This window comes from Sarcophilus harrisii, chromosome 3 (genome assembly GCF_902635505.1).
Source record: "Sarcophilus harrisii chromosome 3, mSarHar1.11, whole genome shotgun sequence".
NCBI classification, from domain to species: domain Eukaryota; kingdom Metazoa; phylum Chordata; class Mammalia; order Dasyuromorphia; family Dasyuridae; genus Sarcophilus; species Sarcophilus harrisii.
The window spans coordinates 567,105,425-567,118,944 of record NC_045428.1 but is presented as its reverse complement, the minus strand read 5'-3'; the positions used below and the strand labels follow the sequence as shown (position 1 = coordinate 567,118,944).

Sequence of the window (13,520 nt, the reverse complement as noted above, 5' to 3'; positions counted from 1 at the left end):
GTTTGACCCCCATCATTTGACAGATCAATAAAATGAGTCCTAGAACAAAAGCATCAGGGAAAGGCCATTAGTGTAATAAATAGATTTAGATATGGATGACAGTCAAATCTAAAGAAAGGGCCGAGATCTATGCTGAGGGAGGGCTTGCCCACCCTTGGGAGATCACAGATCAATAGAAGGGTTGAAGTAGGCGGAGGGAATGTTTCTTGGGGTCCCCCACCTGGTCAGCTGCTGAGCTTTCTCCAGAGTGGGAGCAATGGGCAGGGGCTTGAATGCCAAGGCCAGGACCCGGAATCCATTCGATGTGTAGTGCTGGAGCTCTTGGAAGAAATTCGGAGGCACTGGGGAAACAGGAGTGACTGGAATCATTGGGGGTACAAGCTACACAACCTGGCGGGGCAGGCTAGGGTTGGCTACTGTTCCAAGTGGGCGCCCGGAGGTGGATTAAGAAAGAATTAAGTAGAACCAGAGTCTGAAATCTTTTGGTTGGGGGCAGAGACCCTGGACCTAGGGATATGTGGGCAAACCCCAAGGTCTGGTTTTCCACTGTTCACTATAGGACTAGAGAGCTGGGAATCTGCCAAATTCTTTGGCCCCCGTGCTCTGAGGTCTGGGAAGTGGAGCCCGGCATCCGAGAAGGCAGTGGGGGTGGGGCAATGGTGAGGATGTGCCATTTCACCTGTGTCTGGGGTACAGAGACTGGCCACCATCTCAGGGGCCCCCTTCATGAAGGCTTCGGCATGGGCTTCCCCCTGCCGCACGACCACCACGCTCATCCGCTGCAAGCTTGATGAGAAGGGGAATCGGTGGAGGATGCCAATGGGCACCGGGGGCTCCTGGAAGCGCCAAGACAGGGCAGGTGAGCGTGGCTCTCGATCCCTTCCCTGCCTCTCCCCACTCCAGCCCCAGCCCCCCTGCCCAGCTTACTGTCCCTTGAAGCTGCTCCTCCGGGGGTGGGGGTCTCATCACAGCCATGACCTTGGTCCCAAACACTAGGGTCTCCGACCCCACTTCTTCAAGCAACTGGGAAACAGGCAAAAAGTGACTAGGTGGGTGTCAGGCCAAGGTGTCAGACAGGAGACTGAGTTAGGGCTGCAGCCAATCCCTTGGCCAATGGAAACTGAACAAGGAAGGCTTGAGGTTGGACTTAGAAATTTCCCAGGTGATCCAAAGCAATCCCAACAGACTTTGGGCAGAAAATGCCATCTGCATCCAGAAAAAGAGCTAAGGAGACTGAATGTAAATCAAACACATGGTGTGTTCATTTCTTTTTTCTTTTTTTTTTTTCCCTCTCCCATGGCTTTTCTTTTTTTGTTCTTATTTCTCTCTCCCAATATGATTCATAAAGCAATGTGTGTTAAAAATAAATTAATAAAAAAAAAAAGGCAAGTAGCTCAATGACAAAACAGTAAAATGATAAGGGACGAGTCTGTCTCATTACGTAGAGCTTTAGGATTACAAAACATCTCTTAATGGTTAGGTTTTAGCTTTTAAAAGGTAAATTGGCCATATCTTATGAATCATTGTAGTCAGCTAGTGAATAAAGCACTAAGCCTGAGGGGAAAAAAGAAATTTCCCTGGTGACAGTCACAGTAGAATGGAGATATTAAGTGATAGATATGATGACAAGAAACAAAATAATAATAATTCCACCAGACTTTCATTAGAACGATCCTTTTGGAGAGGGAGGGTCAAAGTCCCTGTATGTAGCTAACTTGGATGACTTTGGGGATGATTACAAGAGAGAATTTCCTTAAAGCTGGTCTCTTAAAAGTTGTTTCTGGCTTGATTTTTAAAAAATGCATCATGTTGTTAATTTTGCATTCATGAATTTTTATTTCTTCAGAGAAATGAAAATGTCTATAAGTAGAAGTTGGAAAAGCAGTTTGGAAAACACATCACCAATGATGGCAAGTTACGTTTTAAAGGTTTCAAAAGTTAAGGTGTTCTGCTTTAAAAAGTTAAGATTTCAGCTTTTATACATCATTGATGGTGTGCTTCTATCTTGCATATTCCCTCAAAGTTCTCCAAAATTAAAGATACACAAGAACTTTATGCTTTGTCTATGTCGGTATCCCCATTTCACAGATAAGGCTTGAGAGGTAAAAGTGAATTTCCCATAATGACACAGCCAGAAGCAGCAGAAAGTTTGTTTGGATTCCACCATCCTGACCTCAAATTAAAAGGAAAAAAAAAAATAACCTCTTGCTTCCTAGAAAGAAGGAAGGACCTGGCTCCCCCCCAACCCAATCCCTTTTTATAGGCTGACTAGAGATGGGCCAACTCAGAGACAGAGCACAAACTGATCTTACCCAGCCAGTAGACTCCACCATTTTGAGGTCAATGGGATCACCAATGGGTTGGTCATTTAGCAACGAGAGGGAATGACAGGAGGCCAGGGTGGTGAGCAGGGGACCTCCCGGGAGCTGCCGTGGGTCCGGGAGTGGGGAATCGTAACCTTTCAGAGGGAGCACACCCCAAACATCCAGGCCTTCCTCTGTCAATGTGCCTGTCTGAAGAAGGGTGGGAGATTAGGAAAGAATAGAATTTCATACCCATGATTAAATGAGAAGAAAAGTGAAAGAATACTGACCTCAATTTTACAGAAATTTTACAGAATTTTACAGGAAATTGAGACATGACTTCAGACTGAATTGAAATCTTCTGATTCCAAATCAAATTTCCTACCCCTTAATTCTTCTCAGTCTGCTGAATCTATTGAAGCCCTTCTATCAGTCCTCAAAACCCAGCTCTGATACCCACAGCCTCCAAAAAAGCTTCTCTTAGCCCATTTCCCCTATACCATGATAAAAAATGAGTCTACCTTTCTTGGAATTTCACCCAGAACATATGGACCAGAGACTATTAGAGTTACAGAAGGGAGAACCTTAGAACACAGGATGTCAGAGTTGGAAGGCCCTTTAAGACACAGGATGTGAACCTTAGACCACCGAAGATCAGATCTCAGAGGGGCTTTAGAACATAGAAAGTCAGAGCTGGGAGGATCCTTAGAATATAAAATGTCAGAATTGGGAGGGAACACAGGACATAGAATTTCAGGACCAGAATAAGCTAAAGACTGAAAAATGTCAGTGTTGTAAGAGACCATAGAGCAGAAAATATCAAAGCAGAGAAGGATTTTAGAATCTAGAATTTAAATTATATTAAATTTAAAAAGTTTTGTACATGCAAAACCAATGCAGACAAAATTAGAAGAGAAGCAGAAAAATGAGAAAAATTTTTTACATTTATAGGCCTCATTTCTAAAACAGAGAACTGACTCAAATTTATAAGGATACAAGTCATTCTCCAATTGATAAATGATCAAAAGATATGAACAGACAATTTTCAGATGAAGAAATTAAAACCATTTCTAGTCACATGAAAAAAAAATGTTCTAAGTCACTACTGATCAGAGAAATGCAAATTGAGATAGTTCTGACGTACCACCACACACCTCTCAGATTAGCTAAGATGACAGGAAAAGATAACGATGAATGTTGGAAGGGATGTGAGAAAACTGGGACACTGATACATTGTTGGTGGAGTTGTAAACTGATCTAATTCTGGAGAGCAATTTGAAACTATGCTCAAAAGACTATCAAACAGTGCATACGCTTTAATCTAGCAGTGTCTCTACTGAGTCTGTATCCCAAAGAGATCATTAAAAAGGGTAAAAGATCTCCATTGTGCCAGCCCTTTTTGTAGTGGCAAGAAACTGGAAACTCAGTCAACATTCGTCAGTGGAGAATCACTGAATAAGTTATGGTACATTAAGATTATGGAATATTATTGTTCTTTAAGAAATGATCAGCAGGATGATTTCAGAAAGGACTGGAGAGACTTACATGGACTAATGCTGAGTGAAGTGAGTAGAACCAAGAGAACATTGTACATGGCAATAAGATTATATGATGATCAACTGTGATGGACTTGGCTCTTTTCAACAATGAGGTGATTCAGGCTAATTCCAATAGACTTGTGATGGAGAGAGCCATCTACATCCAGGATGAGGGCTATGGGGACTGAATGTGGATCACAATATAATAGTTTCACTTTTGTTGTTTTTTGCTTGCTTTTTTCTCATTTTTCTCTTTTTGATCTGATTTTTCTTGTGCAGCATGATATATATGGAAATATATAGAAAAGAATTGCACATCAGCAAGATAACTGTATAAACATGTATATATATATATTGCATTTAATATATCCTTTAACATATCTAACATGTATGGGACTATCTGCCATCTGGGGGAGGGGGGAGGGGGAAGGAGGGGAAAAATTGGAGCAGAAAGTTTTGTAAGGGTCAATGCTGAAAAATTACCCATGCACATATCTTGTAAATAAAAAGCTATAATAATAACAATAATAATAAAATTTTAAAAAAGAATTGCACATGTTTAACATATATTAGAGTATTTGCTTTCTGGCAATGGAATGGGGGAAACAGGGAAAAAAAAACTAGGGACACAAGGTTTTGCAAGTGTGAATGATGAAAACTTATCTTTGCATATATTTTGAAATAAAAGACTATTATTTAAAAAAAAGAATCTATAATTTGAGGACTGAAAGTTATCTCAGAACATAGAATGTCAGAGATACTTAAGGATGTCAAAGCTGGGAAGAACCTTAGAATCTAGAATTTGAAGGTTGGAAGAGCCCTGAGAACCTAGAATGTAGAGCTGGTACAATTATTAGAACCTAGAATGTCAAAGATGGGAAAGCATTGAGATAGAGTACAACCCATAAATGTCTTTGTCATAACCAATCATAGCCCGTGATGAGCAACAAAGGCAAATAGCACCTTATCTAAATCTGTAGTAGTGGTAGTAGTGGTAGTAGATAACATTATTATAATTATAATTATTATTAAAGCTAACTACAATTGCTACTTCTCTGATGCTTTTTCTCTGATGACCAAAATCCATTCTTTTTACCATCATCCTCAGGTCTTTCACAAGCAGAGTTAAATACTACAGATGCCTTCCCTAACCAGTGCTGTGCACATAGCAGGTGCCTAATGAATGTTTTCTAGATTACATTCGCTTAGCCCTATTCACCTGCCCTCCTTGCCCTCCCAAAACCTGGGTTCCAGCTCCTACCTTGTCAAAACAGATCAGCCGCAGCTTGGCTCCCAAGTTGATGCGAGGTGGGCTAATACAGAAGATTTTTTGTTTCTTGAGACGATTCTGGGCGGAGATGATGGCAACCGTCATGGCGGCTGGGAGTGCTGGAGGTACCACCACAGTCACCAAGTCTAGGGACCGTTTCACAATCTCCGTTACTGCTACCTGGAGAATTGGCAGGTGACTGAGATGTCAGCGTCTGGCACTGGGGACCCTATCTCCTTGCCTTTCCTTCCTTCTGGGTTCAGATCTCAAAGTCCTGAATTCTTCATAATATGGGATCTAGAAAGGGTCTTAGATATCAACTAATCTAATCTCCTTACTTTAAAAATGAGGAAACCAAGAAGAGAAATTAGTTGTCGGAGGTCACACAGCCAGGAAGCAGCAGACCAGGCCGTGACTCCGGCTTCAGTAGTCTTTCTGTCCTTGGGGTTCTGTGCTTACCAGGACAGTAGGAAGATGTCCCCATGCCCATAAGGGCCCCAAAGCACTCTCCCCATGGGGAAAATGGCTGGAGCTTCTTAGAGCAAAGGAGAACATGACATAGAGGCTGTGGGCTGAGAATGGGTCCAGGAAGGGGATACATAGAATACTATGAATCAACTTTCATGAAGGGTAGACTGCCTCATAACAAAAGGCACCTCCGGAGGAGCAAGGATGGAAAAGCACAGGAGGCAAAAAATGGTGCCCTTGGACCGATCTGGACCTTCTGAGGCAACTGGAAGCCAAAATACTCAAGTGTATCCTATCCCAGTCCCGTCCCCCTCCCCAGAAATAACTCACCTTGTTGTGGATTAAGATCACGATGCTATAGATGGTGCCCACGAAAGCTAGGGGAAGGGAGAGAGAGAGACCAAAGAGAGGCATGAGATCGAGCTGAGGAGGCACAGGGCTAAAGAAAGAGACTCAGAGGCTGGCCACTTACCCAGGATAGAGAGAATGAAGACGAATTTCAGCGCATCCCTGTAGAATTTGAAGCTGATGGGTTTGGGGTGGAGGATGGAGCTAACCAGATCCCCTTTGGCAGTACAAAATCCTGGACAGGGATGAGAGTCAGGGACCTTGACTCTGGTCCTGCCCAAATACCCTGGGCCTCCCAACCCCAACCTTACTGAAGGGGAAAGCCACGGTGTGGGGAGCAAGGCAGGAGGGACGAGTCAGCCCTCCCTAAGCCCTTCTGCTCGTACACAGTTGCCCAGACAACTGTCCCTATTGTGGACAGAGGGAACCCTCCCTCAGCTCCTCCCCACCACCATACCTGTCCGGGTCACCACGGCCAAAACATCAGATTCCATGTAGGCCTTGGCTTGCAAGACTTGTGTTCCACAGAAGAGCGTATGTCGGCGGTGCTCCTCAGGGGAGTAGAGAAAGGGGCCATTGGGGAGGGAGGTCTTCATCACTGGAACGCTCTCCCCTGTGGGGAGATTCATATGATCACTGTGTGTGTGAAGGGAAGGAGAAGAAAGAAAGGAAGAAGCAGGGCAGACAGAGACAGAGAGACAGAAACAGGGAGAAGCAGAGAGACACAGAGACAGAGACAGAGAAAAACGGAGAGAGAGATACAGAAAAACAGAGATTCAGACAGAAATAGAGAGACAGAGACAAAGACAGAGATTCAGACAGAGAGAGGGAAACAGAAAGAGGCAGAGAAACAGACATTCAGACAGAGACAGAGAAAGACAGAGATAGAGACAAAGAGAAAAAGAAAAGAGAAGAGGAAAGTAAGAGGGAGAGAAAGAGGGAGAGGAGAGAGAGAAGAAGACAGAGAGACAAAGACGGAAAATAGCCCACATTCCATCCTTCCCTCCAGTATATTCCTTTGATTCCACCAAGAAGCACTTGACTAAGCAATGGGTCCAAGCCCCACGTCTTCCACTTACTTAACCTATGTCACTAAGTTACTTGCCTATCCATGTTTCCTCTTTCATAAAATGAGGGACTTGAACTAGATGATTTCTAAGGGCCCTCCCACTCTGCCATCCCATGTCCTAAAGGCCCTCTGAGCTCTGCCATCCTGAGTTCTAAGGGCTCTCCCAGCTCTGACATCCCGGGTCCTAAGGGCCCTCCCAGCTCTGACATCCCCGGTTCTAAGGGCCCTCCCAGCTCTGACATCCTCTAGTTTGTCTCCTGACATTCTTCTAGTTCCCCCGAGAGTTGGCAAGGAAGAAGTCCTCAAGAGACTGTGGGTTTCCCAGCTCTGCTGGCTGGAGGTCGGGGCCCCCTCACCTGTCAGCATGCTCTCATTGACCATGCACTCTCCGGACAGGAGGGCAGCATCACAGGGCATCAGCATCCCCCCGGCAGGGAGTACCAGGCAGTCTCCAGGAACCAGCTCCGTGGAATTAACCAGCATATTTTCTACAAGGATGGGCACTTTAGCTTGCTTCCCTTCCCACTCTGCCCTGTTTTCCCACTCCCGCCGTTTGGACATCCCGCCAACAAATCTCATTCCCTACTTTCAGAGCCCTGGGAGATGCAGCAGGGGGACAGAGGGAGACATGGCAAGTTCCCTGGCTGGCTCCCTCCCACCCCATAGAGCACAAGCACCATGAAGGCCAGGCTGGGGTTATCTTTGTACCTCCAGTACCTCGGACAGCGCTCAGCATGTTTCCAGCATTTACTGAAAACTCCCTGAGCTGACTTAGGCCCCAGGGGTCAGGGTTTCCTGGGGGCCCCTCTCTGCTATCTCACCTCCCCCGGCTCGGCGCACATTCACGCTCATGGTCATCTTCACCATATTTTGCAGGCTCCGGCTTTGCTGAAGGAGAGAAGGGCGAGCATCAAGGTCAGAAAGCCTTCGGCACCCACCTTCCTCTCCCTCCCGGCCCAGCTCAGCTGGGTACCCACCTTTCTGGTCTCATAGAGGGCTAGAATGATGGAGACAATGGAGATGGTGAAGATGCAGCCGGCATAGTAGTAGTAAGTGTCCCATAGCCACAGGGCGATGCTGAAAGCCTGGAACAGGTAGAACGGATTCAGCACCTGGTTGGGAAGAGAGGTAGGGGACGGGGGTTAGAACATGTTGCCAATTCTACTTTGGACCACCAGGGGGCAGCAATGGGACTCCAGGAGCTCCAGAAATCTTAATTACATCAGTTGATCCGTCAGTAAAAAGCCCTTTAAATATTCATTCAAAAAGCATTTATTAAACACGAGGCTAGGAGTTGAGGCAAATGCAAAAGATTAAACAAGAAATTATGGCCTCTTCCCTGGAGAGAGCTCACGGTATAGCAGGGGATAAGATGGAGATGGAGAGAGAAGGAGTTCACAATATTATAAGATTAGGGTTTTATTATTATTATTATTATTATTAGAAATAATAGGGTGATCACCTGCATTTTTGATTTACTTCACAGGCTAACTGTACAATATTTCGGAGTCCGATTCTTTTCTACAGCAAATTAATGGTTTGGACATGTATACATATTTTGTATTTAATTTATCCTCTAATATATTTAACATGTATTGGTCATCCTGCCATCTGGGGGAGGGGGTGGGGAAAGGAGGGGAAAATTGGAACAAAAGGTTTGGCAATTGTCAATGCTGTAAAATTACCCATGCATATAACTTGTAAATAAAAAGCTATTAAAATTTTAAAAATAATAATAGCATTATAGTGAGTCTAAGGGGAAGTGTGTAACCAACCAGAGCAATCAAGGAAGGTTTCCCAAAAGAAGAGGCATTTGAGTCTTAAAGACTGAGCCAGCAGGAAAAGATGATAAATGTTGGAGGGGATGTGGAGAAAGTGGGACATTAATGCATTGTTGGTGGAATTGTGAACGAATCCAACTGTTCTGGAGAGGGTTTCTATCCCAAAGAAATCATAAAAAAGGGAAAAGGACCCACATGTTAAAAATGTTTGTGGCAGGAAGGTCTCTTTGTAGTGGCATAATTGGAAGCTGAATGGATGCTCCTCAATTGGAGAATGACTGAATAAGTCATGGTATATGAATTTTATGGAATATTATTGTTCTTTAAGAAACGATCAGGAGGATGATTTCAGAAAAGCCTGAGAATATTTACATGAACTGGATGCTGAATGAAGTGAGCAGAACCAAGAACACAGTGTATGCAGCAGCAACAAGATTATGTGATGATCAACTGATGGACCTGGCTCTTTTCAAACAATGAGGTGATTCAAGGCAATTCCAATAGACTTGGGATAGAGAGTCATCCATACCCAAAGAGAGAACTATGGAGACTGAATGTGGATCCAAGGATAGTTATTTCTACCTTTTGGTTTGTTTGTTTTTTCTTTTTCTTGTTTTTTTTTTTTTTATTTTGGTCCGATTTTTCTTGCACATGCCAAATATGAAAATATGTTTAAAAGAACCACACAAGCATGATAATTGTGGAAATATGTATAGAAGTATTGCACATGTTTAATATATATATTCAATTACTTGCTATCTAGGGGAGGGAGTGAGAGGAAGGGAGGGAAAAAATTTGGAACATAAGGTAGATGCAGGGTAGATGTTGAAAATTATCCATGCATGTTTTAAAAATCTAAAGTAATACTAACTGAAAAACATTTTTAACTTTAAATTTAAAAAACATTTTTAAAAATTAACTGGAATTCAATTCAGTGTGAATAGAACCATAGGAAAGGGAGCTACAATTGGTCTTTCAGATTGGTATCCAGTCCAACTTCCTTATATTAGAAGGGGAAACTGAGTTCTCAGAAAAGGAAATGAGGTCAAAGTCTAGACCCTGACTTCCTAGACCTTTATGGGTCACTGCTTTCCCTTATTCATTTGTCTTACTATGATCCCAGCTTACTACCAACCTCATGTTACAATATAAGGTCTGCGGCTTAGGGAAGACAAACTCCTCTCCCAACATTCCTCAGCTACTTAAGATCAGAGCTGGAATAAGGTCTCCTGATCCATATCCTTCTTCCCAAGGATCCTACTGTGTCTCCCTGACAGGTCTGGCTCTTACCTCATCCACCAGAAGCCGGGCATATGATTTGATGGGCACATCAATCAGATTAAGGCCATATATCTTTTTTCTGTAGGAGAGAAGGAGAAAGTCAAAGAGGAAGTGACCATCCTCACTCTGTTTGGTGCTACTGATGACCACCATGGATTATAGACTCAGAGCCAAGGGTCCTCAGTGACCATCTACTTCCCCCTCACTTCCCAGATGAGGGAATCCACTTCCCAACATTAGAGTAGTAAGCTGTAAAGTCAGGATTAAGGTTCTCAGACTCCCAATCCAGTGTCTTTTCCATCATATATCATGCTACTCTCTCAGTGGCACAAGGTCCCTTTACTTTACCAAGACAGAAAGCAAAGTTCAGCACGGGGGGAGTGGGGAAGCCTACTTTATACTTTGGTCCTGGAGGCTGAGTCCAGTGCTGTAATGATGAAGGTCTTCACAGGTGTTGGTCTCATCTAGCACACTGAGGGGAAAGTAGAAGGAAGGGAAAATCAAGGCTCAGACCCTGAAGGCCATCACTAATCCATATCTTCTGTCTGCAGGTACAACAGCAGCTCTTTTTTTTCTGCAACAATTCAAGGTTCACCAAGTACTTTCCTCATCTTTGAGGTAAGTGATGGTTAATTTTGATATGCCCACTTTTCAGATGAGAAAACCGAAGCCCAGTGGAATTAAGAGACCTGGCCAAGGTCATATAACTAGGAAACCAAAATTAAAACTCAGGTCTTTTCTCTCCAACCCTTTCCTACAACACTCCAGGCCCCTCTGTACCAGCTGTGCTACCCCAGGGCTGACTCCCCTTGGGTCCTTCCTAGAAGGGGCCTTTAATCTTTCATCAGCTCAGGGTGTCCCCTCCCCAGCACCACAGCCATGTTCCCCACGCCTAGTTCCTAGTTACCCGATTCTTCCACAGGGGCATAACTTATTAATAAGGATATAATGACATTAATAGTGACAATACCACTCAGGCTCACCTGACACGGCGGAAGGCCTGCTGAGCCTCAAACCATATGTATCGGACCCCTTCGAACACATAGTATCTCAGGATGTTTTGCTGGAAGAGAGAGGGATAAAAGCTACAGTGCAGACCCGAGAAGAACAAGACTGGGGAGGGGTATTCCAGGAACCAGGTCCTGGGCAAAGGAGGTAGCAGGAGATAAGTGGGGAGAACAAGAACAGGAGAGAAACTACCAATTACCTCCTCTTTCCTGCAGAGTTGGATAGTGTCTCTCCAGACTTCTTCCTGCGAGACCCCCACTGCCACATGATTCCTTCCATCTTCCTCCAGCTTCCAATCCCATCGGCCTTCCTGGGGATGGCTCAGGCTGCAAGGGGTACAAAGTCCTGGCACCTCTTTCCCTTAGGAGGGGGACGGGGTGGGGAACCAATGGGGAGGCTGAGCAGAAGGGGGCTGGGGCTTTTAGAAAGTGGATGAATATAATAGCTCATTCCCAAATCGTCCAAGATGGCCCCATATTTGGGGGAGAGAAAGAAGGCTGGGGGAGGGGGGAGGGAAAGGAGGGATTCATTGATGAGATTTCCTAAGAGAAGGGAAAAGGGATGCTCATTTTCCTCACCTGCCCTCACTGACAAGCTCAGTTTGCACCCGGGTGGTGAAAAGCTGCCCAAACTGATCCTGGAAGACAAAATCCTCAGTGTTGAGGGCTGGGATATCCTGACTCTCCCTTCCTCCCAACGCCAAGGATGTCCTCTCCCCAGCACCATATTCCCCTCCCCCCTGCCCCCCACACACATACAGACATGTTCCCCACCCCTAGTTCCTAGTCACCTAATTCTTCCACGGGGGCATAACTTATTAATAAGGACATAATGACATTAATAATGACAATACCACTCATCCTATCTGCAAAGGGGTTGGGACTTTGTTTTACAAAGGGCTCTCTTTCCAAAGCTTAAAATGCCAGACCCGTGTGATTATTATATTGAATTATTATTAGTTAGTTAAGGGACACTTGCCCACTGTTGAATAAAGTTAATTCTTGAAGTGTGAGTGCTAGAAACTTAGCCTCTTAGAGAATGATTTAGTCCAACTCCTTTCATTTTACAGACAAGGAAACTGAGGCCAGAGAATGGCTGTTACTTTGCCCAAGGGTCACACACATACAATGAAGAGAGATTCAAGCCAACATGGTCCCAGGCCAATCTCAAGTTCTCCCACCAACTCCCAGTAAAGCAGAAGAAGCCTTACCTTGATGATCAGCCACTCAGCCAGCTTTAAGGGGCAAGGGGTGCACCTGGCCTTGACCTTGAGTTGGGGCTTCCAGTGGAAGATCAACAGCAAGATGCCAGCGGTCAGCAGGGCCCCCACATGACACAGGCCGGTGCGCCACAGGCTTTCCTGGTAGCCGATCACTTCCTGGGGGAGAGGGAGTTGGTAAAGGAAGCCCCCAGACCACTTCTTGGTTCCTGACCCCTTGGGGGGGGGGGAGTCTGAGCTGGAGTGAAGGGCTATGACTGAGTCAGGGTGGAGAGTTCTGGTTCAGGGCCCTTCCCGAATGAACCCGTGAGGCAGGTGGGAGCCAAGGAGCGTCCTCCTAGACCAAGGCCCCCATCCCTCCAACCCTCCAACACTTACCACACAGGTCTTGGCTGGATTCCGTGGTAAAGTTCCATAGTGGGGCAGGAGACTGTCCAGCCGCTGTCTGTGGATAGGGAGGAGAGCCCATCCATCACTCTGATCATTTCCCCAAGCCCCAGTCTTCCCTCTGGCACCCTTGCCTTCCCACTAAACCTCAGCAAGGCTGCTTCCCACACAGAAGGGGGGGGCGTGTTTCTCTTCACACTATGAGTGTGAAGGTGAGTAGAGGCAGGGGAAGGATGCTTCTCTCTTTTTTTTCTTCCCTCCACTTGTTTTTGAAAGGCAATCAGGGTTAAGTAACTTGTACAGGGTCAACACAGTATCTGACACCAGATTTGAATTCAGGTTATCCCGATTCCAGGACCAGGGTTCTATCCACTGTACCACCTACTGCTCCTCTCCCTTATTTCTTAAGAAAAAGCCCCCTCCAAGTTGCTGGATTCCAGGAATTTAACTTCTTCCTCAATTTAAAGCTGAAAACACTTAATCCAGCCCTTTCATTTTATAAAAAAGGAAACTTTAGATCAAAAAAAAAAAATCAAATTTGCCTGAGATCACAGCTAGGATAGAACCCAGATTTTCTGACTTTAAATCTATTGCTCTTACTATCCCACGATACCCAGGTCTCACCTGCAGACATTTTATTTTTGGGGGGGAGGGGTGAGTAAGGTAAGGGATGGGAAGGCTTTTTAGGGTATCAACTTGTCTCTCAAAGCACAGCCCTTGAACTACTCTGGGATGTTCCCCCTCTACCCCAGAACACCTCTTCTCACTCCATATCTCCAACTCATGGGCCTAGCCTTCCTAAGCCAAGACTTCCTTTGCCCCTTCAAGTCTTTTTTTTCAGGATATAA

General features: G+C 45.0%; 1 protein-coding gene across 1 annotated transcript in view; it reads right to left on the bottom strand.

The window, feature by feature from the left end:
• The window catches only part of ATP13A2 (ATPase cation transporting 13A2), a 44,321-nt gene that overhangs the window by 12,368 nt on the left and 18,433 nt on the right, over positions 1-13,520 (bottom strand). Inside the window, exons 2-19 of the mRNA XM_031962759.1 lie at positions 12,664-12,730; positions 12,277-12,444; positions 11,645-11,703; positions 11,266-11,392; positions 11,042-11,121; positions 10,453-10,530; positions 10,068-10,137; positions 7,974-8,108; positions 7,818-7,884; positions 7,353-7,484; positions 6,385-6,540; positions 6,052-6,162; positions 5,910-5,956; positions 5,103-5,291; positions 2,313-2,513; positions 928-1,023; positions 680-836; positions 221-341 (exon numbers count right to left, since the gene is read on the bottom strand). Coding sequence (XP_031818619.1) covers positions 221-341; positions 680-836; positions 928-1,023; positions 2,313-2,513; positions 5,103-5,291; positions 5,910-5,956; positions 6,052-6,162; positions 6,385-6,540; positions 7,353-7,484; positions 7,818-7,884; positions 7,974-8,108; positions 10,068-10,137; positions 10,453-10,530; positions 11,042-11,121; positions 11,266-11,392; positions 11,645-11,703; positions 12,277-12,444; positions 12,664-12,730 — 2,061 coding nt within the window. The remainder of the gene's footprint in view (positions 1-220; positions 342-679; positions 837-927; positions 1,024-2,312; positions 2,514-5,102; positions 5,292-5,909; positions 5,957-6,051; positions 6,163-6,384; positions 6,541-7,352; positions 7,485-7,817; positions 7,885-7,973; positions 8,109-10,067; positions 10,138-10,452; positions 10,531-11,041; positions 11,122-11,265; positions 11,393-11,644; positions 11,704-12,276; positions 12,445-12,663; positions 12,731-13,520) is intronic.